At 36.2% G+C, this 27,732-nt stretch overlaps 1 protein-coding gene across 1 annotated transcript; it reads right to left on the reverse strand.

Annotated features, from left to right (window-relative positions):
* Positions 1-1,115: 1,115 nt before the first annotated feature.
* LOC104580267 (macrophage mannose receptor 1) lies at positions 1,116-27,693 on the reverse strand. The gene is made up of 30 exons (XM_010227742.2): positions 27,577-27,693; positions 25,742-26,140; positions 24,943-25,116; positions 23,558-23,722; positions 22,642-22,755; positions 19,374-19,520; positions 18,462-18,644; positions 17,809-17,966; positions 17,378-17,488; positions 16,283-16,398; positions 15,660-15,808; positions 14,512-14,711; positions 14,108-14,235; positions 13,678-13,765; positions 13,425-13,557; positions 12,120-12,158; positions 11,848-12,011; positions 10,930-10,997; positions 10,384-10,484; positions 9,683-9,825; positions 8,949-9,054; positions 7,944-8,140; positions 7,585-7,687; positions 6,665-6,897; positions 5,304-5,469; positions 4,195-4,347; positions 3,322-3,432; positions 2,889-3,056; positions 1,672-1,707; positions 1,116-1,383 (listed from the first exon to the last, which is right to left on the reverse strand). Exons 1-30 carry the CDS (start codon positions 27,635-27,637, stop codon positions 1,181-1,183), a joined length of 4,317 nt encoding a protein of 1,438 aa, XP_010226044.2. The 5' UTR covers positions 27,638-27,693; the 3' UTR covers positions 1,116-1,180.
* Between the last annotated feature and the right edge of the window lie 39 nt (positions 27,694-27,732).

Consider the following 27,732-nt stretch of genomic DNA (forward strand, 5'->3'; position numbering starts at 1 on the left):
ACCAATGCTCTCTTCTCCTTAAAGGAGAGCTTTAGCATTCTGCCAACTTTTGGTCAATCAGAGACCTTACGCATTGTAAGAAATTCTACAAAACCACCCATGAAAGAAAATCTTTCCCATTGCAGATATTGTAGAAGCTTCTGTTCTCTAGTCCTACTCCTCTGTATGCTTCTCTGTTGAAGCCTCCTATAGCTTGCAGAAAAGTTTGTGTATCTCAGCAAAGACAATACATTTCTTAAAATACACAGAATGATAAACTATCCCCTGAGGCAAAACCTGCTGAGTACACTTGAAGAAATTGTAATTTCTAAATGTGAAAGGAATCTAATGAAGTACACTGTGAAATGAAATTACAACAGAAAAGGAAAAACATAATTAAAAAAAAATGAGTTAATGATTACATTTCTATAAACTGGAAAGTTATATAATGCAGCGTATAGATAACATATCTCGGCATATTGAAAGCATCATTATTGAAAAAATATCCAATGGATAGATCATCTACTGTCATATTTTTTCTTATTATCTTGAACCTGGTAGAAAAATGGTAATATTTATAGAATAACAGAATAATACAAGGCTACAGAAAGAGGCATAAGTTCAGACTAGAAGTAGGAATAAAGGAAAGTCTTTTCAATTGTTTTTTTTCTTCTATTGCAGTAAGGAAAATATATTTAATTCACAGATCTGGGTATTATAGTAGGTTTTACATGAATGAAAAGATGATACTGTAAACTGAATCTGAAAATATAGAATCATCAGTGTTTCCCATTATAACACTGAAGTACTACAGTAGAAAAAATAATGTAAAGGCATAGCTAGTGATTTCCTCTATGTAAATGGCAGAATCCCTACATTAAGTTAAATAAAACAATTGCACTTACTTACTTAGTAAAAAACTCTACAGTTTTGCTCTGATACCTCTAGAACCAACACTTTAGTCATGATCATTTATGTTGAACATGTATGGGTACCTAAACAAAAACAGATCATCTGTAGCTCTTAGGGAATTTTGAAAGGAGTAAATTTTTGTGAGAGATTATATGAATTCATTAATTTTATATCTATGCAGGGAGAAGACTATTTTTGGTGTAGGAAAAAAAAAGTGGCCTAAGATGTCGCTGATTCCAGTTTCATAGATTAAATTCTGTTATCTGAAACATACAGGTATTTTGCCAAACTACATGCCAGTGTGTGCATCCTGTTCTTGGATATCCATGGATGCTTGTGTTCCTCTCATTCTAGTTGACGTATCTAGTTGATTTTGTTTTTTCTTGAACTTCAGGTAGAAATAAAGTATACTTCCAGCTCCAACAATGGAAAGGACTAGAACAACAAAGATCCAAATGATGCTGGTGGAAAATACTTTCTCCTTTTTCTCTCCTGTAAGTGGATGAAAAAGAATCAACACCTTTGATTTTAAGAGATGTCAGAATCCAGTAATAAGTGAGATTTTCAGTCTAACCAGACTTCTTACTAACAAAAAATATATAAATTAAAACCAATTAAGAAAAAAATACAATTTTATATATTTCCTATAACAAGGTACAAATGAAATTTAAGGAGTTTTTACTTTGAAATGCTTTTAGAATTAATATTTAGAAAGTATTTTATTATGTGCGTATCATATGTTAGCACCTCCTTAATTCTATTTAAAAGAAGTATGCTTACCTTTATTTTCTGGTGACATCTCTGCTTTCTCAATAGCTTTCAGAAAGAAAAGAAAGAATTTATTTTGAATGTTCTTAAGGGAAATTTTGAAGTTTTTAACCCACTTCTTCACCTGTTGGTGATATTTGAAGTCCCCTGAGAGATGAAGCTAAGAATGTGCAAGCTTCTAACTTGACTTCCTCAGTCAAGTTACCCAATGAAAAATGGGATTATAGTAAAATTTCTGCATCTTCTAAAACTGTTTACATATATATTTATTTTGAGAAACTGCCTTTTAGACTTGAATTATTTCTTAGATGTTTTCTGAAATGGGAAACATTTTCTGAATGGAGGTCTCATCCATATTGGAAATATCTCATGAGTATCTTTATTCGCAAGAATGCTGTGCTGAAAAGAATCTCCTGTGAATTTAACCTCCTGGTTGAAGGCAAACATTCCTTGTGATTGTGTGTATGGAATGAACAGAATATTTTTGTAATGTGGCTCCCTAAACTTACTAGGTAAGGGAAAGATTAACAGAAATACAGAGCTAAGAAAACAAAATATTAAATTCAACTTCTCAATTGTTTAGCTTAATCTCATTTGGTAATTCAACTTGTGAATATTTTTTTCAGATGATCATTTTGCTATCAAAAAAATACTATTATTCAGTCAAATATGATTCTAACACACTGTGGATAAAGAGTGCCACAAAAATCTATGTAAGCATATTCTTCTAGTCTTATCAGTACAGAAGAGAGCAAGGAATCACCAATTTCTGCATTTATACAAGATATGTCAGTAAGACTTCTTGGAGGTCATATATTCAGCTGACATGAAATGATAGATATTGCTTTCAAATTTAGGGTCGTAATTTGGGGCAAAATACTGGTTTTAGTGAAAACCCACTTTTTATGCCCAATGAGTGGTCTCTGGCCATTCATTTCCTCCACATTGGTGACTGAAGCATCCAGCCTGTTTGGGGCTGGTGGCATTGTACAGGAGCGCAAAGGAACGCAGCCTTCTGAGGAAGCAGCTGGAAACTACGTGGGATACACGATGGTTCTGGAACCCCTAGGATTTAGGCAGCTGAATCATGTTATAGGTGTCTATTGTTTTTGCACATACCATATCATTCCATATCCTATAATCATTACAGTATGCACACATAGGGTTTACCTATAATTTAGGTACATTACTAGGCATTATTAGCTAGAGCTAATATAAATATTACTTACTTTTCATTTTTTTACAGATATATCCTTTTTTGAAAGAACAGACATTGCTGTTCCAGTACCCAGACAATGCAGATATTTCTCCACAGTGCTTATTCCTGTTGCCTGAAGGTTCTGCCATATTCCAGTTGACAAAATCCACTGCAGTTTTGTCTGTCCACACCCATTCTTCTGATGTTTAAAATTAACATGTATAGGTAAAATACAATGTTTTAGCCTGATAGAACATAGGATGTGGAGAACAAAAAATTTACAGCATGAATAGATAATTAAATATTTCAGTTACAATTGCATATATAAGCATGCCTTGAAATACATTTTATGTGTTTGATAGGCATGTTTACTTTCAAGCATAAAATGTTGCTTTCTTTTTAATATAACTTGTAGCATCATTATGTATTGTCAATAATATATGATTAAATACTTAGGATATTACCATTTTTCTTCAGTCCTATCCAAAAGTTTGGTGATTTTCCATGAAGTACTTTAATGCTGTCAGACAGAAAGTTTGCTTCGGCATAGTCTTTTATTGATACCAAGTCAGCAGCTGAAAAGCACAGAACAATGAACACATTGCAGTGCTCCATTTTCTTAAGCTTAGTGGCCAGTTTAAATCAATAAATATAGAAATCATGTATTCTTGCACAGAATATTCACTAGTTTCATGTTTATTGTATCTCATCCAGCTATTTTCAGCACGGCTGTGACTCTGTGGATGCAAGTTAGCACTAAGACATGGATTTTAGGCTAGTGTGTAGTATCCTGGAGAAAAAGAAGTGGACTCCTGGACTTCTAGACAGGTCTAATGACATCCAAAAATGTGATGTTGATACGCTGACAGTAATACCTGTGATGCATTTTTTTTCTAGTGATTATCTTTCTATAGACTATTTTGTGAATTTTATTGTCAATTTTAAAGTAAAATGCCCTTGCAAAGCTACTTTTTTATTTACCCAACCATAGGCCAGCACTGTAATACATAAGATAAAATTTTACAAGACATCCCTGTATTAGCTCGTAATCCTAAAAGAGTAATTAATCAGAAATAGAGATCCACACAATTATTGCTTTTAATAAAACTAGAAGATTCTAAGAGCTCAGCATTTGAGATATGAAATGTATCAAAGAAATTTGAGGTATCAAAGATACCTCTGTTTCTAAAAATACTTAGTTTTATAGTGAAACAACATAAATATTTTGGGGGGGAAGAAAAGGCTAAAAAGCATTACATTTAAAGGTTTTAAGTAAGACTTTCTTAACAATTTTATGATTTTACATGTCTTCAGTCTTTTTGAAGCACTACACTCACCCAGTCGGGTACATTCCTGGTAAGCTTGAGACCAGGTTCTTTTCCTGGAGGCCTCAAAGTAATAGCAGTGACCATGGAAAGGTATCCAAGATTTGTGTCCTTTTGATTCTGGACATTTTCCAGGGAGTTCTGGGGGTTCAGTAGGTGCTATTTCTGATAAAAATGAGATGATTATTTTCTAAAACTCGTTTTTATCATACATTAGTAAGGAAAAAATATATTATTAAAACATTACATAAAAATAACAAACTAATTGTATTAGATTTGTCATCAGAAAAGAAATGGAAGATTCTAAAAAAATGAATATTGTTTGGATTTTGTATTTGAGAGCAGAGTAATCAAGGCAATTAAGAAGATACACTAGTTTTTAAGAAGCATAGATTCTGTCCATTTATGTTCTTTAATTACTCTAGTTAATAACATATGCAGCTAGATTTTTGCCAAAAAATCTGCCTACTTACTTAAAACTGTTATTTTTAAAATGTCTTTTGACACTGATTTTTTGATGGGATCAAAACTGTATACTGGAAATTTGAATATGAATGAAAATGTTGGTACTATTCAACATGGCTTACAGGTTTTTTGTTTTATCTAACACAGATCTCTCTTGCTTTAAGTCTGTTATGCCTTATCAAATATTAAAGGGAAGAAAAATTGATTTCTTTAGAGCGGTGTTTCATTATATAAAATGATACCATGGTTTTCTCTTAGTCCTTTGTTCTATAGACTGTCAACTCCACTTTCCTTACAATTCTTGTTTCCTACTTATATGCAAACCCTATTTGACTGGCATCCTTTGCAAACTTTAGAGTCCCAATCTGGATGCAATATTCCATATCAAAACAGACCTCATAGTTAGTGGATGAGTTTTCCTATTAGAATGAATAATTAAGAAACCAATGCATAATCAGTCCTATGTTTTTCAGAGTTCCAGAGATGAATAATATGAACAGATTGACTTCTGGGAAGAATTCATGTTAATTTTTACAACTACAGAGTTAGCTGTTCATGTCATACTAGTCCATAAAGCAAGAATTCTCCCAGTTTCTAGTGGTATTTAGCTCAGTTGATAAATCTCTTCAGTCTACAGTCTACATTCAATTGCTTACCGTCAGATTTTTTACAGAGGGAAAAAAATTCTTCCTTGCATGAAGCTGTCTTCCAGGTTCCATCAGTGTCTACATAAACACATGCCCATTTCTGTTTCGGTTCCCCACTGGACCACTTACTGTAAACCAGTCTCCATTTGTCAATCCATTGATACTTGCCATTGGTCTAGAAGTAAAATCTACATGGTAATATCAAGGTCGGCTTGAGTGATGCACACAAGATCATCCAAGGACTTTCATAAAACTAGTGTAGAATCATGTGCTTAACAATGCCACATTTTTATGCTTGTAAATGCTTATTGCAACAAGATGTATAGTGTCTGCTATATACAAATATGAGCATAGAATAATTTTTATACCCTTTAGAAAAGCATCTAATATTAATACAAAATATTTTTCAAGCACTGAGAAATAGGGAGAAATTAATGGGACATGAAAGAAGGCACAAAACTGGGAGTGAAGTAAGATATCATGTTGGTACCAGCACCCTGCAAAGCCCTGCACACAGATATTGACTGTGTGGGTAGAAGTGTTCATCAATAACCATTACTTTGTTGTAGCTACTGTGATGATGATTCATGAGGAAGAGCATAGCATGTCAAAACACACCTACAAGCCAAATGTTCACCTTCCTCTTCTCTATCATACAACCGAAGTAGACATCTCAACAGATATCTGCTGAAGTAAACAAAAGATTTGCCTCTATAATATTCTAACAACTAAATGGGGAGTACTACACTAATTGCACTTTCAAATGAAAGAATAAATGTGTAGGTCAATATGCTCAGGTCCCGTATCATCCAGGCTTCAGTTTCCTTTAAATAATTTTTGCCATTGTTCCTGTCCACCCTGTATTTCTCTGCTGCTACCATAAATAAGACTACTTTAAGAGAATACATAAACACATGCAAAATACATTCCTTCCCAGGTCTGAGGTGTGCAAGCTAAGATACAATGCCACAGGTCACAGGAATGCATAAGCACATAGAGGGCAGGATGTACTCATGCATGTTGATTTTGGAATAACTTTTAAATTAAATAAAAATCATAATGTGGGAGATACTATGTTATCAACTCTTTAAATGGCTTCAGACAATTCACTGCATTCCTCCACTGCACTTCTCACTCACTGGAGCTTTCCCTGGAGCATCTAGGAGTTCTTAATTCATTAAAATCTCGTGGCTCATATTTGTTGAACTCAAGAATTAAATGGGTACGGTACGGACATAAATTGCTGCTTTCAGTAATACACTGACAGAATTTCTTACAGGTTTCAAGATGAGAGGATGCAGTGAGATTCTTTTAAGCAAAGAAAGCTGGTACAGTGTAAGCCTGACTCTGTGTAGTGCATGCGTTCTTACCATGTGGCTATTTAGACCAATCCATAGAGGCTCTTTATATTCTTGTGCAACTAAGAACACCAGTGATTGACCATATGGATCTAAAATGCTGACAAGTTCTGAGGCTTTGTTATTACAGGATTTTTGTGCTTCTTCCCAATTCATTTTGGACTGGATGACAGAATAGCTAATTCCATCAGAATGAGCAGAAACAAAGTCCAACAGTGTTGCTGATGAGTTAAAGAATTTCGGATCTGTAGGAATAACAGAGTTAAAAAAAAAAAAGAAAGAAAAAAAAGAACAGGTAAATCCAGAGGTCACATATGTGATTTTAGCAACAGAATAACATCATCATTATTTACAGTGCAGGTAGAAAATTGCTAATTAGAACAGAACACTTCTCCTTACATGTTTATGAGTAGCAGATAATTTCAAAACAACAGTGAACATTCTGCATGAAAGGAAGGTATTGTCAGCCCCTCTCCTCTCCTCTCCTCTCCTCTCCTCTCCTCTCCTCTCCTCTCCTCTCCTCTCCTCTCCTCTCCTCTCCTCTCCTCTCCTTCCAACTGTATATTCAAACTGTTCTTCTCTGCCTAGTATAATTATCAAGTTTATTTGGAAAAATGTAATGCTTGCCAATTATGATGATGTATAGGTTACTTATCAACTTGTGCTATTAAAAAGTGGTGTTTTAGTTGCTAAATTATGTTATTGTAAAATAAAAATATTTTGTGTGCCTAAATTATAGTATTTATCATTCCCTTTTCCAAAACACTGCTAAGCTTTACAGAGAAGAAAGATGGGCTGTGGATTTTTTAGTTTTAGTTTTACTGGTCCTTTACTTGAAAAAAAATTGAAACAGTCATCTAAATCATATTAAAGAAGAAAAGTGATTTTAATTAATGTATTATAAAATTCAAGACTAGCAAAATAGAACTCACCGCTGTTTTTCTGGCATATATATCCTCTGGAGCTATAACATGGTTCATCATTCCATTTTCCTGTGTCTTCAACATGACCTCGCTTCAGAGAAACGCAATCAAACTTTTGAAGGAGGGAAAGGAGTATGAATATTAGAAGTTAAAAAAAAAAGAAAAGTAAACCTGGGACACTTCACTTTCTTTCTTTTTTTCCTCGCCTGTCCCAGTATACTTGTAAATTCTTTGGCAAAATCACAGTAAGGATTTGCCCTCTTCTGCACTGAGTCAGAAGCCCAAAAGAGGGAATCACTGAAACATTGTATCTCTAAGTGATATCCCTCTCCTGATTTAGCTCACTGCAGACTACAAACAATATTTACCTGTAGCAGATTGTGGCCATCTTCTGGGCGTAGGGTGTCGAACAAATAAATTTCTTTAAGTTTGGGGCAATCTGAAGCCCAGTTTGTATAAGAAACAGCACTTCCATCAGTCCAAACAAAGTTGAGTTCACTGAGTATATCATTCAAGCCAATCCAGAGATCATTTGATGCATCCTTCAATTGGTAAGTAAGAAAAGCTGGAAAAAGGCCATAGAAAGGAAGTTTAACATGTCATCATTTAATACACCAGCACATAAAGAAATCCTTAACTATTTTCATTTTTAGAGTCTTGTAAATACATTTTAATTGGTATTTGATTGGAAATGTACCCAATTTATTTATGGCAAACCAAAGGTCCAAGACTTTGTCTGTGAAAACTCTCAAAAAGTGGAAATATTTGCAACTAATAAGCGAGAGTAGTTCTGAGAGAGGTGAGATAAAATATCTGCCTGACCATCATTGTATCAACCTAATCATTTATTTCAACAATTGGAATGGGCTAATTTACTGATGGAAGCTACACAGGTAGGTACATTTAGCTGCAAGTGGAAGCCTGAGAACTTAGTCAAGTTGAAAATGTGTCTTCATGTGACATTGCTACAGCTGAATTAGTTTGTAGATTTAGGGCAATATAGAGAGATATAGTGACAATTTCTGGCAGAAGCAGGCCATGACTTCCTTTGCTATCTCTTTATCGAAAACTACAAACATAGGGTCTGGATTTATTATTCTATGCTGATAATTCATAGTCAATGAATAAGTAAATAAATACATACATACATAAAGACTCTTCTGTGGAACAGGAGGAAGTAACACTTAGCATCATTATCATGCTGGTTTGAATTCTTCCAAAGAAGCTTTATGCCATGGCTGTATAACCCATGTAGGTATATGTACTTTCAAATACACACATTGGCTCTTTTTGCCATGCTCTTCTTGCAGGCAATGACCGTTGTGAACAGAACAAACACTATCATCTGAGACATAAGGGTGGTTGTACAGTACCTTGCACTTGTTCGTTGTGTATGCTCGCCAGGTGTCCTCCAAGGCTGGTGCAAGCGCGCTGTGCCGTGGACCAATACACATAAGCGGAGCCAAAAATTTTGTAGCACTAGGGAAAAATGAGTTAGATTGTTAGTGAATGATAGCAAAAGGAATAGGGTTTGAATTACACTAACTTTAGTAGAAATTATTGTAATTATGAGTGTGCCTAAGAAGGCTATGCTTTCACCCTCTGTTCTGCAGCATAAGACTGTGTAGTTTGTGGGAAGTAACTCTGACAGCTATAACAAATCAGGAATTTCACTATTGTAACAATACTCTGTATATTCTACATATTCTCTAGACATAACTTAATAGAGCATTAGAGTTTGTCTCTTTGGAGGTGAGGGAAGGATTAAATTGATTTTTTTTAAAAAAATCAGACATTATTTGTGGTTTGTTCCAGCTCAGGTAACTGACATGCTCATAGTCGTGCTTTCAGTTGAATTCAGTCAATTTTTCCTTTTTAAGAAGATACAGACTGTGTAACTATTTTGTCAATGTGTCTCAGATGACCTCTTTTCAGAAAAATAAAAATGTGTATCTACAAAGTCATCATTTTGCAACAATTATCTAACTGATCCAATATTTAATGCAACTTTGGATAATGACTATCAGAACAGAACAGAGGAACAGAAGGTATTGCTTTTTATACCTTCCCAAAGATCCATATTACACTTAAATGAATGATATCATACCTGATTTTTAAATAAAATCCAATCTTCAGGACATCCTCCTGGGGGTGGAGGTACCGTTGGAACAAGTGTAGTATTTATAAAACTTCTGTACCTCTCACAGATAAAGCCATGTGAGAAACCACAGTGGACATCATTCCACAAGCCTGGATATTTAAGATAAGGAGACAATGAAGATGATTGAAATTTGTGGGAAAATGTACTGACTTCCATGCATATAGCTTCTGTCTGGCCATGTTAGCAGGAGTGATGGCATGTTTCAGCTCTATTCTCCACCCCAGACCTTGATCTCGCTGTGACTGAGGGAACAGTGGCTATATGAGGCAGAAGACTTATGATATGGCTTATATAGCAATCCCCTAACCGCTATGCCAAACCCACCTTTCTCACACTCAAAAGTGCAAGTGTAAAGTAACAATTTATTAGTAAAAACACAATTAAATGTGAAACTCCATATACATATTAGGTCCTTAGGTATATATTCTGTTCCTTGGCTCACTATAATCATGTTTGAAAGACTGATTTGCCATTGATTTGAAGGGAACTTACTCTTTGCACAGCTGAAAAATTACTGCCTCAGTCTTCCCCTATATTCACCATGAAAGTCATAATTTCTTATATTCCATTTTCATGATCATTTTTTCCCCTGAATCAACCCCATATGCATTGATACTGATAGAAATACTTTCTAAAATGTATCTCACCATCTTCTTTCTTTAAGACCACACAGTTTTCTTGACTAGCTGCAAAGTTGGGCTCATCTGGTGCCCAAGCTGCATAGTGGACTGGGCTTCCACCTACCCAACTGAAGAAAAAAAACCAGAAGCAACATAGTAGCTGTTGGTCAGATAATGTTCATGAAACAGTTGAGAAAAATCTATTTTAACATAGCAATCATTTGCTAAAAATACCTCGGTTCTGAAAATGTTGGCAGGTGAGTATATCTGTCTCTAATATGCATTTCCACTGGGGTTAAAATGCCTCAGATAATGAGTTGAAAGAAATAATGAGATTATTTCTATCAGTGTTTGTCTATGTATTCATAGCATGTAGTCTTTAAATTATCATGATTTTATAGTGTAGATAAACCATGGGAGAACACGTGTTTCTACATGTAATATAACTCTCTGAAACTGCTTTTACTCCCTTGTATAGAGTTTCCCTTCAGTAAAAATAGTAAAAAAAATAAATAAATAGTAAAAAACTTCTGTAGTGAATGTTGTGAGTGTTGATATAAGTTGTTTACCTACCTGAACTGCCGATCAACATCCTGAATTAATCCTATGAGATATGAATCCAGCTTGCCACTTTTTAAGATCTACACACAAAGATATACTTTCAGTTACTGCTTGCTTTTACACTGTAATTATCCCATTTGAGAAAATTATTTATCTGTCACTAAACAAAATAGATGAATAAACGATCTTTTGTAGTCATTAGAGAGGACCACCATTGACATAAATATGGTATATCACATACTTTGGCTTCATTATCCTTACTGCTGCTTCCCTAGTTTTGACTGCATTACTCCTCAGAATAAAGTTTTAGAGCTGGCTCATGATCTTTTTTAACAAGCAAGGAAGATTGGAGGAAGAATTTAGTATAAATGTGTTGATGCTTCGGAGTAAATAAATTTAAATGTCTCGAGCTGTCCGTCCTCCTCTGCCTTCGCCTTCTTCTCTTTCCCTTCTCCTTCCCCTTCCAGTGAGAACAGTGAAAGCCGTGTTGTTGGGCAGTAGGATGCAATACGTGGTCAGCAGAGCAGTGGCTGGCAGTGGCTTCAAACCTGCACATGGCACCGCACTTGAGGTGTTCAGATGAACTAGGGATAGCTGGCCCTCGAAAAGGACAGTTCTCTCATTTAAGCTGCCTCTTCATTACCCCTTATGTAACTTTGGTCTTGGGCAAAGCTCCCTTTAGATTATCATATGGAAAAATGTGCCCACTCTAGTAAATGGTACATTGTTTTGTCTTTATTTTCCTAAAGAGAAGGTCTATTCTTTTTATTTCCTTTTCTTTTCTTTTTTTTTCCTAAACTTTTAGATGTACTGTGAATAAGATATAGTAACAGTATTATGTTGCAAGCTTGTTCTGCTGTAGGTCACAAGTGCATGTAGCAGAGCATACACACCATCTATAGTGAAACACATAGTAAAATTTCTTCTTACATATCTCCACAAAAACATTCTTTCATCATTATTTCTAATAGTAACAATGTCTCCATAATGGTCTTTGCAGAACTTTCTGGCTTTTTCCATGGAGGTATGTTCTGTGCTGAAAAAATATTGTTTGTTCCCTTTTATAACCCAGCCATCTTCAGTGACTTCATACACTGCAACACAGAAAAGGAATCACTGTTTTCTGTACCAGTCTTCTATGAAACGGCTTTATGTTACACACTATTACTCTTTGGAGAAGAGAATATGAACAAAAAACTTACTGGCAGAAGGGCTTGCCGGTTCTGGTTTCAAGGGTTCCCCTGTATAAAAAATTAAAGATGTAAAATGCTTCCTGAGTGCTCAGTGAAAATGAAATACGTATCAATCCGTTTTCTGTGTTTAACACACTCTGTGGAGAATGCATTTGTTCAAAATTTTTGGTGTAGAGAAAGAGTGTATGTTCCGGGAATAACAAATGTGTTTGTTACAGCTCTACATCACTGTATCACAGATTTTTGTTAAGTAAGTGCATCCTTTGCATCTTGAGTGTTGCCTAAATTTGGTGAATGCAGTTAGTTTAAGTGATTATTTGTTTCTGAAAGAAAATAGAAGAACTTACTTTTAAGTAAGGCATGCTGAGACAAAGTGACTTGGTTAGGATCAGATTGTTTTCAATCAGTCACCAACTTGGAAATGATCTTTGTTTAGAAAAGCAACTTTTTAAATATTAATCCCGACTGCTGTGTGAAGGAACCCAAAAGGAGACGCTATTTTGAAAGTGTGCAACAAAATATGAAGTTGATTCTTTTAACACTGCATATATTTCATAACAGTTACTATACTTTGAAAAAACAGAAGTATAAACATAGACAATTCTTCTACTCATATGAAAGGAGGATGTGAATGCACCTACTGTCTAAACGTATATAAATTATGAAGCATAGGTTATTGTCTTTTCATTATAGCAAAGCTGTTATCTCACTTTTTTACATGCCATCTTACACAGAGAATGATTCTAATATGCTGGTAGTCTTATCTGAATGAAACTAGGCAATTAATTTGCTCTTGAAGTCGGTGAGTGGAGAATAGAAATTTCACTTCATGCAGCATATTGTGATTTCAAATAATCTTTTTTACAAATTGTAACACTCACTTTTCCCTTCAATCCTCCAATTTAGAAGTTCCCTACAAGCAAAAGTTCCAGAAAATGTAGTCTCCTGTCAGACAAACCTGCTCTTTTAGTAAAATCTGCTTCTGGACAGAGTGATGGATTTTACCAGATGAGCCCTTCAAGTGGCTTTCCTCATATTTTCTATGATTCTGTAAGTAGATTACATATACTTTCAATGTAACTTATGAAATAGTACAAAAATTTAGAAAGGTATAAACAAAAAAAAATTAACAGTTGGAGTATTACATTCTGAAATTATTTCTGTGCTTTGATTCATTTTTCCTTATGTAAAATCCCTATGAAATCAGCTACATTTTTTGAAGCATGTAACTCGGACAGCTTCCTATTTTTGTTGTGTGATTCATCTTAAGTTTCCACAGACCACCTCTACTGTGAGCTTAGAAAAAAAGCCTACCTTTCTTTATTTCACAAATCCAGTCATGCTGGTATTCACAGGGCCTGTTAATCCATAACATGGAATCTTCGCCGATTGCTCCACAATATTCAAACTGAGTATTGTAAAAATATTTTGAATTCTTGTAATTCACCTACAGTAGAAATACAGTGTTGATTTTTGTTCTTCTCTCACAAGGAAAGGAGTTTCCAATCATGGAAACATCTCCAACAATGAAAAAGTCAGAGGGAAACTAGGAGCATCTAACACTCACTGGTGATCCATCACTCCAAGAAAGTCCACCGTCAGGATCCAAACAATGTAAACCCATCCAGAAAGGCTGAAATGATGGGGATTTGCTTCTAGAGTGAAAAAAAGAGAAAAAAAAAGTATCTTGGAAGAAGATTAAATTTTACAAATTCTAAAGGAAAATAACACCTTTATTAGAGTTTTAAAGGAGTAGTCAAAGCTTTGAAACAAATTATACAAATGTACACATCTGCAAAGACCAATTTAAGGAACTCCAAAAAAAGTATTTAGAAATTGGCAACCACATGAAGGGTTTTTTTCAATTCTTGTGACAATGGCTATAAACAGAAGTAGATCTTAAATGAATTCTGTCAGAAAAGAATCAAGAATATGTTTGTTTATTCCTATATAATGCATTGTTACACCAAAGAATCAAGTATTTGATGTTCACTTACATTATTAAACTTTCTATCAGTCTTTGCTCTTCTTCATTTCTAATGGCAGCCAGGTCTCCTCCTATTTCTCTGCAAAAGTCTCGAGCCTCAAACCATGTTTTCTTTTGGTTTCCTTCTCTCACAAAAATCTATAGATGAATTTTACAGTAGAACAATTTACACTGAAAATATTAAAAATAAAACTAATTGCCTTGTATAAGCAACATAGGAAAGCAGTAAATTATAAATAAGCATGTATAATATGGGTTAAAGAATATGCTACTTAGCTAATTTTACATATCACTGACACAGTGATACCTGATTTACATTAATAATCTATATAAAAACTTAGTCATGTGAAATTTAGACTATCTATTTAATACTCCTGTCTCATGAGCAGGATTGCTGTAAAAATTGCTACTTACTTTGAAGCATGAATTAGTACTACTGTTTGTATTCCAACCCAAAGGACATGTAGAATTTGAAACTGTTTCATGGGTAAGAGGAAGAGTGATTTTTCCAGCTAATTTTTTGCATAGAAATTTTGCCTTCACTTCGCAGTTCTGCACATCCCATAATCCAGCTGTATTTCCAGCCGTCAGGACGACACAACCTCCTTTCTTTCCTTTGTGAGATATAAAACAAAATTGAACAACATTTCAAAGTGTTTCCCCTGCTCTCTTTACAGCTCATGCGATTCTTTTTTAAAACACTTTTGGAAATAGAAAGTGCAATGTCCGCTCAAAGAAGGAGCTTTTAAAGAGAGGAAAGCAGCAGGCAGAGTCCTTCATGATTTGAAGCTTGAAAAGCTTGAAAAGCTTTAGAACTCAAGAGCATAAGCACCCCGCTGCCTCTCCCTTTCCTCACTGAAAGGGTTTGGCAGCCCATCACCTAGAAGTGATCTGAAGCCATCAAGGGGCTTACAAGCTGCTGCAACACCCTCACCGTTACTGCATTGCCTATAGAGAATGTGAATGTGTAAGGTGAGACCTTCTCATTTCACTTCAGCCACCTCATAATTAAGTTTTTGATGAGCCTAATTGTTAGATTCCCTCTCTGTATAGTCCCCAAAGAGCATGTTCAGAAAACTCATCACAATTCTCTTTTTCTTTCTTTTTTTTTTCTACTCAAGCAATAAGTAGATTTGGCTGCAACTATAGAGCAGATATTTAACTTCTAGGTGATTTAAGTTTAATGAGATGAACCCCATCCTAAACATTTAGGGATATACCATAAACTGTGAAATGAAGCACAACAAACAGGTTTCTGAACACAAATCATATGAGTTGTCCTTCGTAGCAGTAGTGTAGCTATGCCAGCACTGTGCTGAAATTGAAAACTCAGCCTGAGCATAGCCAGCATATTCACAGAGCTTTCACACTCTGCTTTCAAATCTCAAACATGTTAGCTTGGCCTGATGCTGCATTAAGCTTCCTGTGGCTCCCTAGGAGTCAACTCGGATACTTGCAGCATCATCCTGCATTGCATGTCATTCTTTCCCACCATAGCACTTAATGATCCAGCTTTCAAAATATAGATTCAGATGTCAGAGACTGCACATGACAAAGAGTACCAGGCATTGCCGCGTTCCAGTTTGAGTATAGCACAGCTGCACCGTCAGCCCACTTGAATGACCCTTGCTGTTCCATGTCTGAGAGCCCAATCCAAAAGTATTTCTCCGGACTCAGACCAACAAGGCTGGTCAGGTAAGCTTGCTCATATCTGCAGGGAGAAGAAAAGTCAGATGGAGATTAAGCCTGGTTTTTCCTTAGTCTGACATTTCTCAGCATCCTAAACTCTACAAGCATGGAATAAATGGAGACTTCTTTATATATACCTCTTTTATATATAGTCTCCTTTATAGTCTATTCTCCTATATAGTCTCACCTTATATGTGAAAATACTTCACTAAACTAGCTAATCTGATGGCCTAACTTCATTAACAGTTGAAGTTCTGCTATGCTGAAAAAAAAAAGGCTTCTAACAGGACAGAGCAACATTTCCTTTCAGAGTAAAGTACTGTAAAACAGGAAGATATAAGACACATTTAGCTAGAAAAGGCATACTAGATTTTCTGAATATGTTTTCTGGAAGAAGGTCATCTTGTAATCCTGGCTCCATACTTTTTTTTCTGAAAAGTTCTCAATTATTTTATAAAATTTGAAGCATAGTCTTACGAAAGGACTCTTTTCCTACCTGTCTCCTACACTTGTTAAATAACTATTGCTCCTTTCACAGGCTTTCTTTGCCTCCAAAAATGTTACAGAAGTATGTCCAACTAGATAGCAGTAAAAACCATGTCTTTCCCAGCCCTGTAAAAAAGAACACATGGTGCACACTTGCATATATAACAGTATGTGTTATAGTGCTTGAATTTCAATGTAGACTGTTAAATCATCATATTGTTTGTACAACAGAATACTGTAATACATCAATCTTCATTAATTTTGAAATCCAATAGACCAGCGTTAATTGAGCTTAGCAAGCATACAGAAAGATAGAGGTTTAATGCTTAACAATCCATGTCTTTTGACAACTAATAACTGATAAGTTTTAACTGATAAAAAGGTTGGAGGCACACAGAATGGAGAAGCAAATAAATAAAATACTTCTTTGCTGAGAAATGAAGAGAGGAGTCTCCACTAGAGTTAAATACTGACTCAGATTTCCTGATATGTCTGTTTGCCAGGCAAACTCTTGAAAAGCAACACTCTTAGAATTGCTGTTGAATTCCACATCACTTTTCCATTTTATACCAGCACAAGATACTCTTGCTGCATCCCAGAAAGGTAGAAAAATATGTGTTCAGTGTTTTGGTTCTGTCTCATTCCAGCCAGAGCAATGTGGCTCTGCTCTGTTTTCTGTATGGGGCTGTGGGACATGTTATTAAATAATGAACAGTAGTAAGTAGAAAAGTAGAAGGATGGGAAAATTGAAGGAAAAAAGAAACACAGCAGATATATGTCACTTCTAAAAACAATTTAACTCAAAAGTTTGATTAGATTTTGGCTTCATTGTTATTAATGACATTGGGTAACATCTTGCATCATGTCACATAACCCAGAATCCAGCCCACTCTGTATTTTAGATAACCACATGATTGCTAGAACAATATAACAAATAAGTAAAACAAAAAACAAACAAAAAAAAAACTCACAAAGATTCTGCCTGATATGTAGGCAGTCCTGAGAGGTAATAGTAGGACAAAGGAAAAGGGTTCAACTTCAATGTGGAGATTGGGAAGACAATGGATTTTTGTTAACCAATGTCCTAGTTACCCTTTATTCTTACCTTCAGGCAGGCAGGATCAGCCTTCATGGTCTCCAAAACATCCTGCAGAGGCTGTCTTCTGCAGATGTAACTTAACATCCTATCACAGGTACTGTCTGCCCAGTATCCATCCTAGACACAATTTGGAAAGAGGGGAACAACAGATGGATCTGTTTCATTTATAGTTTTTTATTTTGTTTTGTTAATTTTTTTTTATAATAATGCTTCAGTCAGAAGATAAAAATGCTTATTTTTTGAATGAACACCAACAATTCGTCCAGGTTTTGTTAGGTTGGACTAATTGTCATTCATCTCTATAATTTATTACAACCATCTTCTTGAGTGAATAGATACTGTTTTTCAATTTGCTTTTAAACTGCAGTCATGAACTAACTAAAAATAGAAGCAAAAATCAGGCTGTATAGTATTGCATGAATGTAGCATGATTTTACCTCTCCTGCCATAAGAACACAATCTTCTTGCGCACTGGTTGCATGGGTCGGTTCTCCAGGCAACCATTTGATATATGACACAGGAGTCTCATCGCTCCATTCAAAATACATTTGAGTGTTGAGGTCATTCAGACCAATCCACAGCTCATCAGTAGCTTCTAGGAAGACAAATTCACCTGTGTTAGTGCCTCAGTTGTAACAGTCTAGAGGAGTAAGATTTCATGGATACGAGCTGAAGCTGCTATGTTACAATACAAATTCATCAAGGTTAAGTGGTAGTGGAGTCTATTTTAAGATCTAATTCACATTGTTTTCATATTTCAACAAGTTAAAATGGAGATACCAGCAGGAAATTAAACTGTTCAGATTTATCAGTAAAAGCCCGTAACTTATCTACAGTCACAAAGTGTCCGAGGAAGAGAACCACCTACTGCTGTAACTAGAGCTGTGGTTTCCTTCTAGTGATTTCTTGCAATGGAAAACAGGAATGAAGAGGAAATACTAACGATTCCTCCTGCTCTTTTATATATTTATCTTTGCACTCCTTTAGCAATATTCATCTCAAATGAACAATGGGCTTTTTACAAATCCTGTACATTTCCAATACTATAATTTTCCATTTGTATCCAAAATTGCCTCATAGAAGTACTCACTGTAGCCAAGCTGAGACACTATAAAGCCGTGCTCTTCAATGTTGTGAATACTGGCCAGACTGCTGTTGCTCTCCTCACAGGAAATCAAGGCTTCTTTCCACGCTCGGGGTTCTCTGTGGAGCATGTAGCAGTGATCTGCATAGTGCGACCATCCTTCTGGGCATATAACAGGCTGTGTGTCCCCTCAAAGAAATAAGTACGTCAAGTTTTAAAATGATTGAAGATGAAATCTTAAACAACTGAAATTACATCTGAAATTAAGTAATAAATCAATTAGAAGGAGACTAGAGTAATATAAAATAGATAGCTCTTCTATTCATTCCACATATGTATAAAACATCATAGTCTATTTGCTTTTACAAAATATAATATTGTATTTGAAAGAGGGGAAAATAAGCACATAAATAAGCTTTGAGGACCTAGCTTTTCATGATAAATCTCATCTAATAAGATGAGGCAAAGAACTTGCTTTTATATTTGAAAAGCGGTCTAAATAATTTTTTTTCAACCTTTGTAGGTTAGCTGCAATTCCATAAGAAGGTGGTTTAAGCCCATAAGCCCCATCTTTCTAAGACTTTAGTGATAAGCCTAGATCTTTTCATTAGCATACATGATAGAAAGGATGAAGCATCTATAATTTTATGCCATTCAAGCACTTTTGAGCTAGTCTATGTCTTAGATCATTGCTTCTGTTTTCTTGAATAATAACATAAAATAAGAATTGCTGAAGTAGTATCTGGATTCCAGGAACTTTTCCAGTGTTTAAACATGCTTGATTAATGAAATAACAGTGAAGTAGAATAAAAGAGTGAAAATACTTTCATTTTTTCTTCTGTAGTGACAAGGACAGTTCATTTTAGTGACAGAAATTCTAACTTCCTTGTAAGTAAGTGTTTTGTTTTTTTGACCTACCTGAGGGAAGGATGAAAGGATCCAATGAAGAGTTTTCCTTTTTACAGATATAGCCAGTTTTCTGTGCACATTGCTGGTTTTCCCATTGAGCACCTCTTCTAGGATTCAGCACTGCACAGAGTTTCCCAGGCTCAGGTGAAGGGCTTCCTTCATAAAATGAAAACAAAATTATTTTATGGAACACAGGCTTTATTTCAGTAACTTAAAGAACAATTTATTTCCAGACTTTTCTTGCATCAGTTATGATCTCATCACTTCATTGTCATTGCTAGTTTTCTACTGGAGATAAGGATATGTTATTTAAAAGTATCCATCAAAACAACAATATTTCTTTGGATGCTTATTGCACAACTCACACTGTCTGCCATATTTGATTGCATGGTTGCTATTTTAAGATAAGAAATTCCTACAAGTTTTGTAGGACTAAATTTAGAGCACCCTGAGGGAAAGACTGCAGAGGGTCCACAGGTCTCTTTGCCCTCCTGACTGCTTAATCAGCATGAGCGTAGGATCAGTCATTAGTCCTTCTGAGGATGTATGTAGTTCACAATCGGCCACAACTGACATTCTTGCCTAATCTTGGATTGAGTTGATATGTTTAAGGGATACCTGGTACTGCCACAAAAGAGCTGCTGGGCACAGAGCTCCAGAAAGTAGAGCTGGCAGTTTCCCAAGTCATGAAAAAATCTTGTTTTATATATGTCTTCCAGTCAGGAGCCATTTGTCTTTACAGAACAAGCTCATAATGAACTTCCCGCTCTTCCTTGCATTCATAAAATGAGAGGATGCAGCTTGAGATAATATTTCTGGGTGGGAATGCAGCACCACAGCATCTTTTCTTAATATAATTTATATTCAGGCAAGGAATTTTACAGCCATGTGAAGAGAGAAGAGGTTTCTTCAGAAGAAAAATCATTGGCTGCTAATTATAAAAAGAGGTTTCAAAAACTTAGAAAAAAAAGAATTCCAGCTCTGTGTTTTAGAGCTAAACTATGCTCAGTGAATTAATATCATTAACTAAAAAAATGGGAAAAAAGGGAAATGCCACCGACCTGAGGGTACGCTGTCTAACAGCTGAGTAGGGAGTGCTGGGAATCTAGGCTGGTCAAAGCCTGCCAGGTCAGCTTCCTCGTTATGGGGACATACTAAAAGGCTTCTAGTTCTTAGAGCTTAGAGCGGTGTTTATTAGATCATAAAGATAATAAAATTAAAAGTTCTTTAAAAATAAGGCAAATCTGCTGGAAGACATAGGCCAAACCACAATGTGTAAAAACAAATCTCTTTCTGCTGTGCTAAGGCAGGGTGAATATTTCCCTTCTGTGTCACATTCCTGTCCAGTGACTTTCAGTGTTTTGCTGGAGTGAAAAAAAGTGCACTCAGAATCTTCAGAAAGGTCCTTTCTGCACCAGGGTCCTCAGGGACCTGGTTGCAGATTTGCTCCTGGCTGCAAGCTGCGAGCTCCAGGCTGACATGTCCTGGTGCCTGCTGCCTGCCTCTTCCCTTGCTGCCTCAGCCACTCTGCCCTCCAGGAGGTTCCCCAGGACGCTGGGGACATGAGCAAGGGTTTCCCTTTTCTCAAAGAAGCCTAAATATCCACAGTGTGGCCACAGTTTACAATAGTTATACAATAAACTGGAAATCATAGAATCATAGAATCACAGATTGCTTAAGGTTGGAAGGGACCTCTAGAGATCATCTAGTCCAATCCCCCTGCATACGCAGGGTCACCTAGAGCACGTGGCACAGGACTGCGTCCAAGCGGGTTTTGAAGATCTCCAGAGAAGGAGACTCCACAACCTCTCTGCGCAGCCTGTTCCAGTGCTCTGTCGCCCTCACTGTTAAAGAATTTTCCTTAAGTTCCCGTGGAACTTTTGGTGTTTCAGTTTCCTCAGCTTCCTCAGTTGTGTTGATTAATTGTGTGGCCACCACACTGGAGTACAGAAATTCCCTGGGTATAGCCTGTTACCCTGGCAGCTAACTGCTCCTTTTTTTCTGCAAGGCTTAAGAAGTGTGGCCAGCTCAGAAAAAGATAGAAAGCCCTCCATTAGACTGAGCAGCTCCGAGATTTCCCTCTAGTCTCTGTGCCAGATAAAAGCAGGTGGCACAAGGGACCTCTGAAACTTGATAAAGACTAAAAGATGGAATAAGTGTTCATTTATTCAACAAATATAACATTCAACATTTGTTATACTATCTTGTTGCCAAGACAATAAGGAGACTTTCAAAGATAAATCACCAATGTGATGGTCTCTGATGCCCCTTGAGCCCGAGAACTGATCCCTAGCAAGATTCAAGGAGTCTCATAAGCCACACAGAAATTTTAACTTATTAAAGACATCCTTAGTATGCTACAGCTCAGCTGTTGTTTTTCATTTTAGCTACCTCTGATAGAATATGAGTTTATTTAACACACTGAAGAAAAGCTTATCTTTTTAGTCTCATACTGATGATATATCACATAGGCCTTTCAATCTCATTGCCATATGTTCACGGTGAATACTTCAGTACCTAAAATGTACTTAATATGCATTCAATTTCACAAGAAAATATCATAGAATCATAGAATGCTTAAGGTTGGAAGGGACCTCTAGAGGTCATCTAGTCCAAGCCCCCTGCACACGCACGGTCACCTAGAGCACGTGGCACAGGACTGCGTCCAAGCAGGTTTTGAAGATCTTCAGAGAAGGAGACTCCACAACCTCTCTGGACACCCTGTTCCAGGGCTCTGTCACCCTCAGGGTTAAGAAATTTTTCCTCAAACTCAGGTGGAACTTCCTGTGTTTCAGTTTCCGGCCATTACCTCTAGTTCTGTCTGTGGCCACCACTGAAAAGAGACCAGCATCATCCTCTGCACTCCCTTCCTTGAGGTATTTATATACACTGATTAGATCCCCTCTCAGCCTTCTCTTCTACAGGCTGAACAGGCCCAGCTCCCTCAGTCTCCTCATAGGGCAGATGTTCCAGGCCCCTGATCATCCTTGTGCCCCTGCGCTGGACTCTCCAGCAGCTCCACATCCCTCTTGTACTGTGGGGCCCAGAACTGGACACAATACTCCAGATGTGGCCTCAGCAGGGCTGAGTAGAGGGGCAGGATCACCTCCCTCGACCTGCTGGAGATGCTCTTCTCAATGCACCCCAGGATCCCATTGGCCTTCTTGGCCACAAGGGCACACTGCTGTGTGTTCACAGCAGTGAAACATGAAAATATGCCTTCAACATTCTAGCAGGAAACAGTCATCTGTAAAATCGTTTAAAAAATATATACTACCTGGAGCCCAGTTTAAGTATCTGAAAGGAAAGCCACCGCTCCATTGCCAGCCACTTTTGAGATTCAAACTGTTAAGACCAATCCAGAGAGAGGATCTCTTGCTGTCAATCAAATCTAGATAATCAAAAGAATTTATATTTTATGATATTTATAATAGAATGTTCTACATTTTCTAAGTTTGGAGAAGGATAAGCAATCTGATTACTAACTTCCAAATTTCAGTATAGAATCCATATTTACTAATAATAAACTCAGAGAATTTATTCTGTAGTTGCAGAATATATACAGAATTGCAAAAGAATAGTTTGCATATTAGTTTCCTGAGTACAATGCTATTTTACAGTTATATATACATAATAGGCACTAAAAAATGGAACAATGAATTGCTATTGTAAGAATCTATATTGCAGGTTTGCTGTGTTTGATACAGTTAACACTGATGTCATTCTACACAGCCCATCCGTATGTATGCAAAGTCTTAAAATTTTTAATATCTAGTACTAGTATCCTGTATAAAAATTGCATGACATGAAAAAAACCTGCCTATTCATGTGAGTTCATGTGAGTTCTAATCAAGTATACAGATTTCTTAACACAAAACTGGTTATTGAATAGTAGGCAACAATAGTGGCTTTTTTCCTGATGAGGTCCTTTTTTAAGATGGATGTGCTACTGTTTTTTGAACGTCATCCAACTCTTGCTTAATAACCCTTCGCTTATTTTGTGAGAATAACAATAATTTCAAATGATTATTCTACGACTCATAAGACCTTAATTTACAGTATCTGTGAAATTTCTCTAGCAGTACAAATATTATTATTACATAAGCTATTTACTGTAATATGATTAAAGCACCGAAGCATTTATAATCAATCAAAAAGAGGCACTCTTTACCGAGTCTCCCATATTACTTTACCTGTTAGATACATTTGTTCATGTATCTCTGTGACACTTAATAATTCGGCATTCTGCTGCTGGCAGCTCCTCCTTGCTTGATGCCATGTGAGAGCTGCCTGGAAGTTTGTCTGGTAACTGGTTCCTGTCAAGGGATCTGTAATCCAAAATCTGCCATTGCCACTGCCTGTGAGAGAGAAGGTAGGTGCAGTATTGCATTGTTATGAACAACTTTGTTAAAATTTTATAATAGAAATTATCTAAAAAGTTTTTTTGTGAACCCAGGTTACTGTGAAGCAAAAAAAAAAAAAGCAAACTCCATCTTCTCCCAAAATCTCATATTTTTCTTTTAACATGCTCTTTGTTAAGTCAAAGAGGAATTCCCATTGACATTAACAGAGATGAGTTGTCAAATTTTTAATTCAATTTTTTAATGTTCTTTTTTAATTGTAAATCCGGTGAGCCTAGTGATAGTTTCTCTGCAGTTATATAATGCCAAATACATCCGGTTTCCTTGATGATATAATAAGGGATTTTATTAAAACCCTTGTTTTATGCAATTTCACATTAGGAAGTGATTTTCAACAATGTCAGTTGAGAAGACACCAAAGACCAGTTGAAAAATGAACTGAACTTGGTTTCCAAGAGCAATGCTCCTATCAAAACAACAAATATGATTCTGTAGCACAGTACTAAAAAAATTAATCTGAGCTAGCATGTTCATTATCCTCAGTCACATCAGATTTTGGTGTCCTTCATTCTGCCTTCAGATGCAAATGCATTTCTCTGGTGGCCTTCATTTTAACCTAAAGCAGGTGATGGAAAGACATGTGTTACAAGGAAAAGGTCGATCATACTGTTATCCCAGTAAGACCTTTGAGCCAGTTTTCTCCTTCTTTTTTGCCTTTCAGAAGACAAACCACTTCTTGCTATGGGTTAAAGGCCAGTTTTGTGATTCAGAACAAGGATTTCCATAGGTAGAAAAAGATATGCAACTTTTACCAGAAATAGCAATGGGGGAGAGAGATTACACACTAAGTAGTAACTTGTTTTTTTGGATGATTTTATAGTGATTGCGGTTACATTTAAAGCCTATTGGCCTTTTCCTTGATGTGACTTTCTGGTGGACAACCCAGGCAACACTTAGCTTGATTGGAGATTCATGGGGGAGGTGTTTTTTATTTCTTATGTACACAGTATTACAGCTTTGTAACGAGACATTTTTGAGTAAAATAAAATCATTACAAAGGCAACACTAGTAGTAGCATCTCTGATGCTACTGATATATTAACAATATAATATATTAACAATATAATAAATTAACAATATAATACTGATACATTAACAATATTTTGTTACAACATGTACAGTAGTATAGATGTTATAGCAGGATATAGTAGGACTTACTGTCAGATGGACAGAACCCATACATATGGTCTGAGTCAAAGTCAGGGGTTGTTGCACACCAGAACAAGCCATCCGACCTGCCAGCATCCGTGCACTCTGCATACCATCTACCACCCAGCTTGAAAGGGAAAACACATGGCGCTCCATTTGCATTTCCTAACAGCGTAAACAGATCTGAGAGGACAGAAGAGAAATTAAAATATAGATATGGGATTCTATGGGATTCTGCAGGATCCCATTCTCTATGTATTTGTACACAGTGTAAAAGTAAGTGGAGTTACACTTACAAATGAATTACAAGTTTGGTAACTGGTGACCCACTGTCTGTAGTAGAGTCATACAAGGAAATTCTAGGTAAATTTGTAATTTACCATTTCCTTATGATATCATTAGCTATAACAGCTGGACATAGAGCTATTCCATAAAATGGAAGTATATTTTTCATCTCAGATGTTTAAATATTTTTTTCTCTAAATAGCCTAATTTTGCTCCTCGTGAAGTTTAGCTTTCAGTTATTCACAAAAGATCCCTGATTTAAACTTTAAACACATTTTTTGGTCTTCTGATTTCTCATAGAGGAATTGAATGATATTGTTCATGGAATTGGGATATTAAGTTTGAAGACTGGTGCCTTTCATCTAGCAATGATAATACAATTAGACTAGTACATACAGAGTGACTAAATAAATTAAAGCACTTAGCTTAAAGCTAATGATTAAAAATAGCCTCAGAAGGGTCCCAATCATGATGGCAAACAAGTGAGTACAAGAGACTATCAAGATTAATCTTCAGACTTTACCTTCATAACCCTGTGAACACAAGTCATCCATAGTTCCATAGATCCTCCATTTATTCATTGTATCTAACACTCTGTTCAGCACAATATCTTCTTTTTTAGTTTTGCCAACACCGAGAAACAAATCTTCCCCTTGGATTGCCAAGGTTGCATTTCTGCAGTCCCATTTTTGGAATTCACTTTTCTTGTCGCAGGGGTACAAAGAAATTTTAGCTTGTTCTTGTTTAGAGGGGACTCCCAAACACTGTGCAAATGCCACACTCATCACCTGATGAGCAGACACCCACCGGAACTTCTGCAATTCACTGTTTTTTTTGCAGGCAGCTGTTGTGACCCCATGAGACCTCTGAGCAACCATACAGTGCTTACTCTCCTCATTATATATTAAAAATATTTCATTACCTGTAAAACAAAATAGCAAAAATTAATGTAATCTCTCCTGGAATATACCCCTTTTCTCAGAAAGTGTTGAAAAGACTGTGCTGAAGATTCGAAGTTTAACTGCACTTCATTTCTGTGTGCCTCAGTTTCTCATCGATGAATATATAGTGTAGCATCACCCGATATCATTTCTCAGAGAGTAATTGCATAAAGGACCATGAGTCCACAAAGAATACAGTTAGAAACATTAAAATAAATTCCTAAGATAAGGGTAGGATGTTAGGATACATTTTGTTTTGAATAGAATATAATAGAAAGAATCTGAGAGATTCTGATTAATCAAATTATGACAGGAAAAAAATGTTTCTGTGACCAAGATTCTGAAACATGGGACCCAGGATTTTGGATATTTTGATTTAACATCTGCCTGTCTCGAAAAGGTCTGTGCAACTTTGACCAGCATAGTAAATCCATGGAAGTTTCACTTCTTCAAATCTAAATGTGGAAATAACACACAGTTTTTCTCTCCTTGTCCATTTAAACCCTAAGTTTTAAATCTTGTTAGATCTTCTAGCTTATTGCTTGCTAATTAAGGACTTAGTGTATAGCCCCTAATAGCAATTGTGAGGGCATGGTGAGGCTCATCCTGTAGCCAGTGCATTCCTTTGTTTGGGTTGCAGCTTGCAGAGCAGAGTGCAGACTCAGCTCGGAAAGTGCTCTTTCCCATGGCTTGTACTGGCACATGAGAAGCAGTATCTGCCTTTGGAAGCTACGATTTGTACCTGACTCCTCCAAAAAAAATGATCAATTGAAGAATACAGGAAAAATGCAGGGGAGAGCAAGCATGATGCATCCATAGTGTTTCTGGTCAACTTCAGAACCTTAACTGTGCCTCATGTCCATAAACTAAAGGCTCTAGTGATTATTCTTTGGCCTTTCTTGATTCTGTGGTTCACAGAAAAAAAAAAAAAAAAAAAAAAAAGGTACTGTCATCTTAGTCACAGTACATCATTTCGTATTGATCCACAAGCTCCATCTCATCTTTCACAACCTCATCCTAAGTGTAGGATACATCACTCTTTTTCACAACCACAGACACATCATGCAGAAAAGGGAAATGGAGCCTGCTGCAAAGATTATCTCTTTAAAAGAACAGGAATAACCAGTAATTAAGTAGTACCAAAAGGAAATCTCTATTGCCAAACATCACTCAGTCCTGATTTCTAATTCCATGGTTTGCCCTGTCCTGATTCATGCCCTCTCTTTAAAAGAAAACCAGTATCTCTGTATCTTCATCTTTTTTAAGCTTCTATAAATTATTTCAGTTAGTTAGTGAAAATGAAATGCAAAACAGTTAACCAGCATGTTAACTCAAAGTGCCTGAGGACAAGCAAGTGAACAAAAATATCAACTTTCACATCCACTTTTGCAGGACAGAAAGAACAAAGACGACTCACCCGGTGTCTGAAAAGCAGTCTGAATGAAAGACAGGAAAATTAAGAAGATAGAAAAAGTCATTTCAAGTGTTTCATTCCTTCTTCTTTTTCGCCAAAAATTAATTGCTGCAATAAAAGTCCTTCTGGAACTAGTGCATACTAGGACTTCCTCAGTTT

The sequence above is a fragment of the Tinamus guttatus genome, unplaced genomic scaffold (assembly GCF_059628265.1).
Source record: "Tinamus guttatus ecotype Peru unplaced genomic scaffold, ASM5962826v1 Tinamus_guttatus_pri_ptg000209l, whole genome shotgun sequence".
Lineage (NCBI taxonomy): Eukaryota > Metazoa > Chordata > Aves > Tinamiformes > Tinamidae > Tinamus > Tinamus guttatus.

Excerpts from the sequence above, each read along its gene's own strand:
- LOC104580267 (XM_010227742.2), bottom strand. The coding sequence starts at position 27,637 with ATGACTTTTTCTATCTTCTTAATTTTCCTGTCTTTCATTCAGACTGCT. Across the intron at positions 6,898-7,584 it reads TATATGCCAGAAAAACAGCG|ATCCGAAATTCTTTAACTCA; the intron begins GTGAGTTCTATT and ends TTATTCCTACAG. Across the intron at positions 3,057-3,321 it reads GATAGGACTGAAGAAAAATG|AAGAATGGGTGTGGACAGAC; the intron begins GTAATATCCTAA and ends TTTAAACATCAG.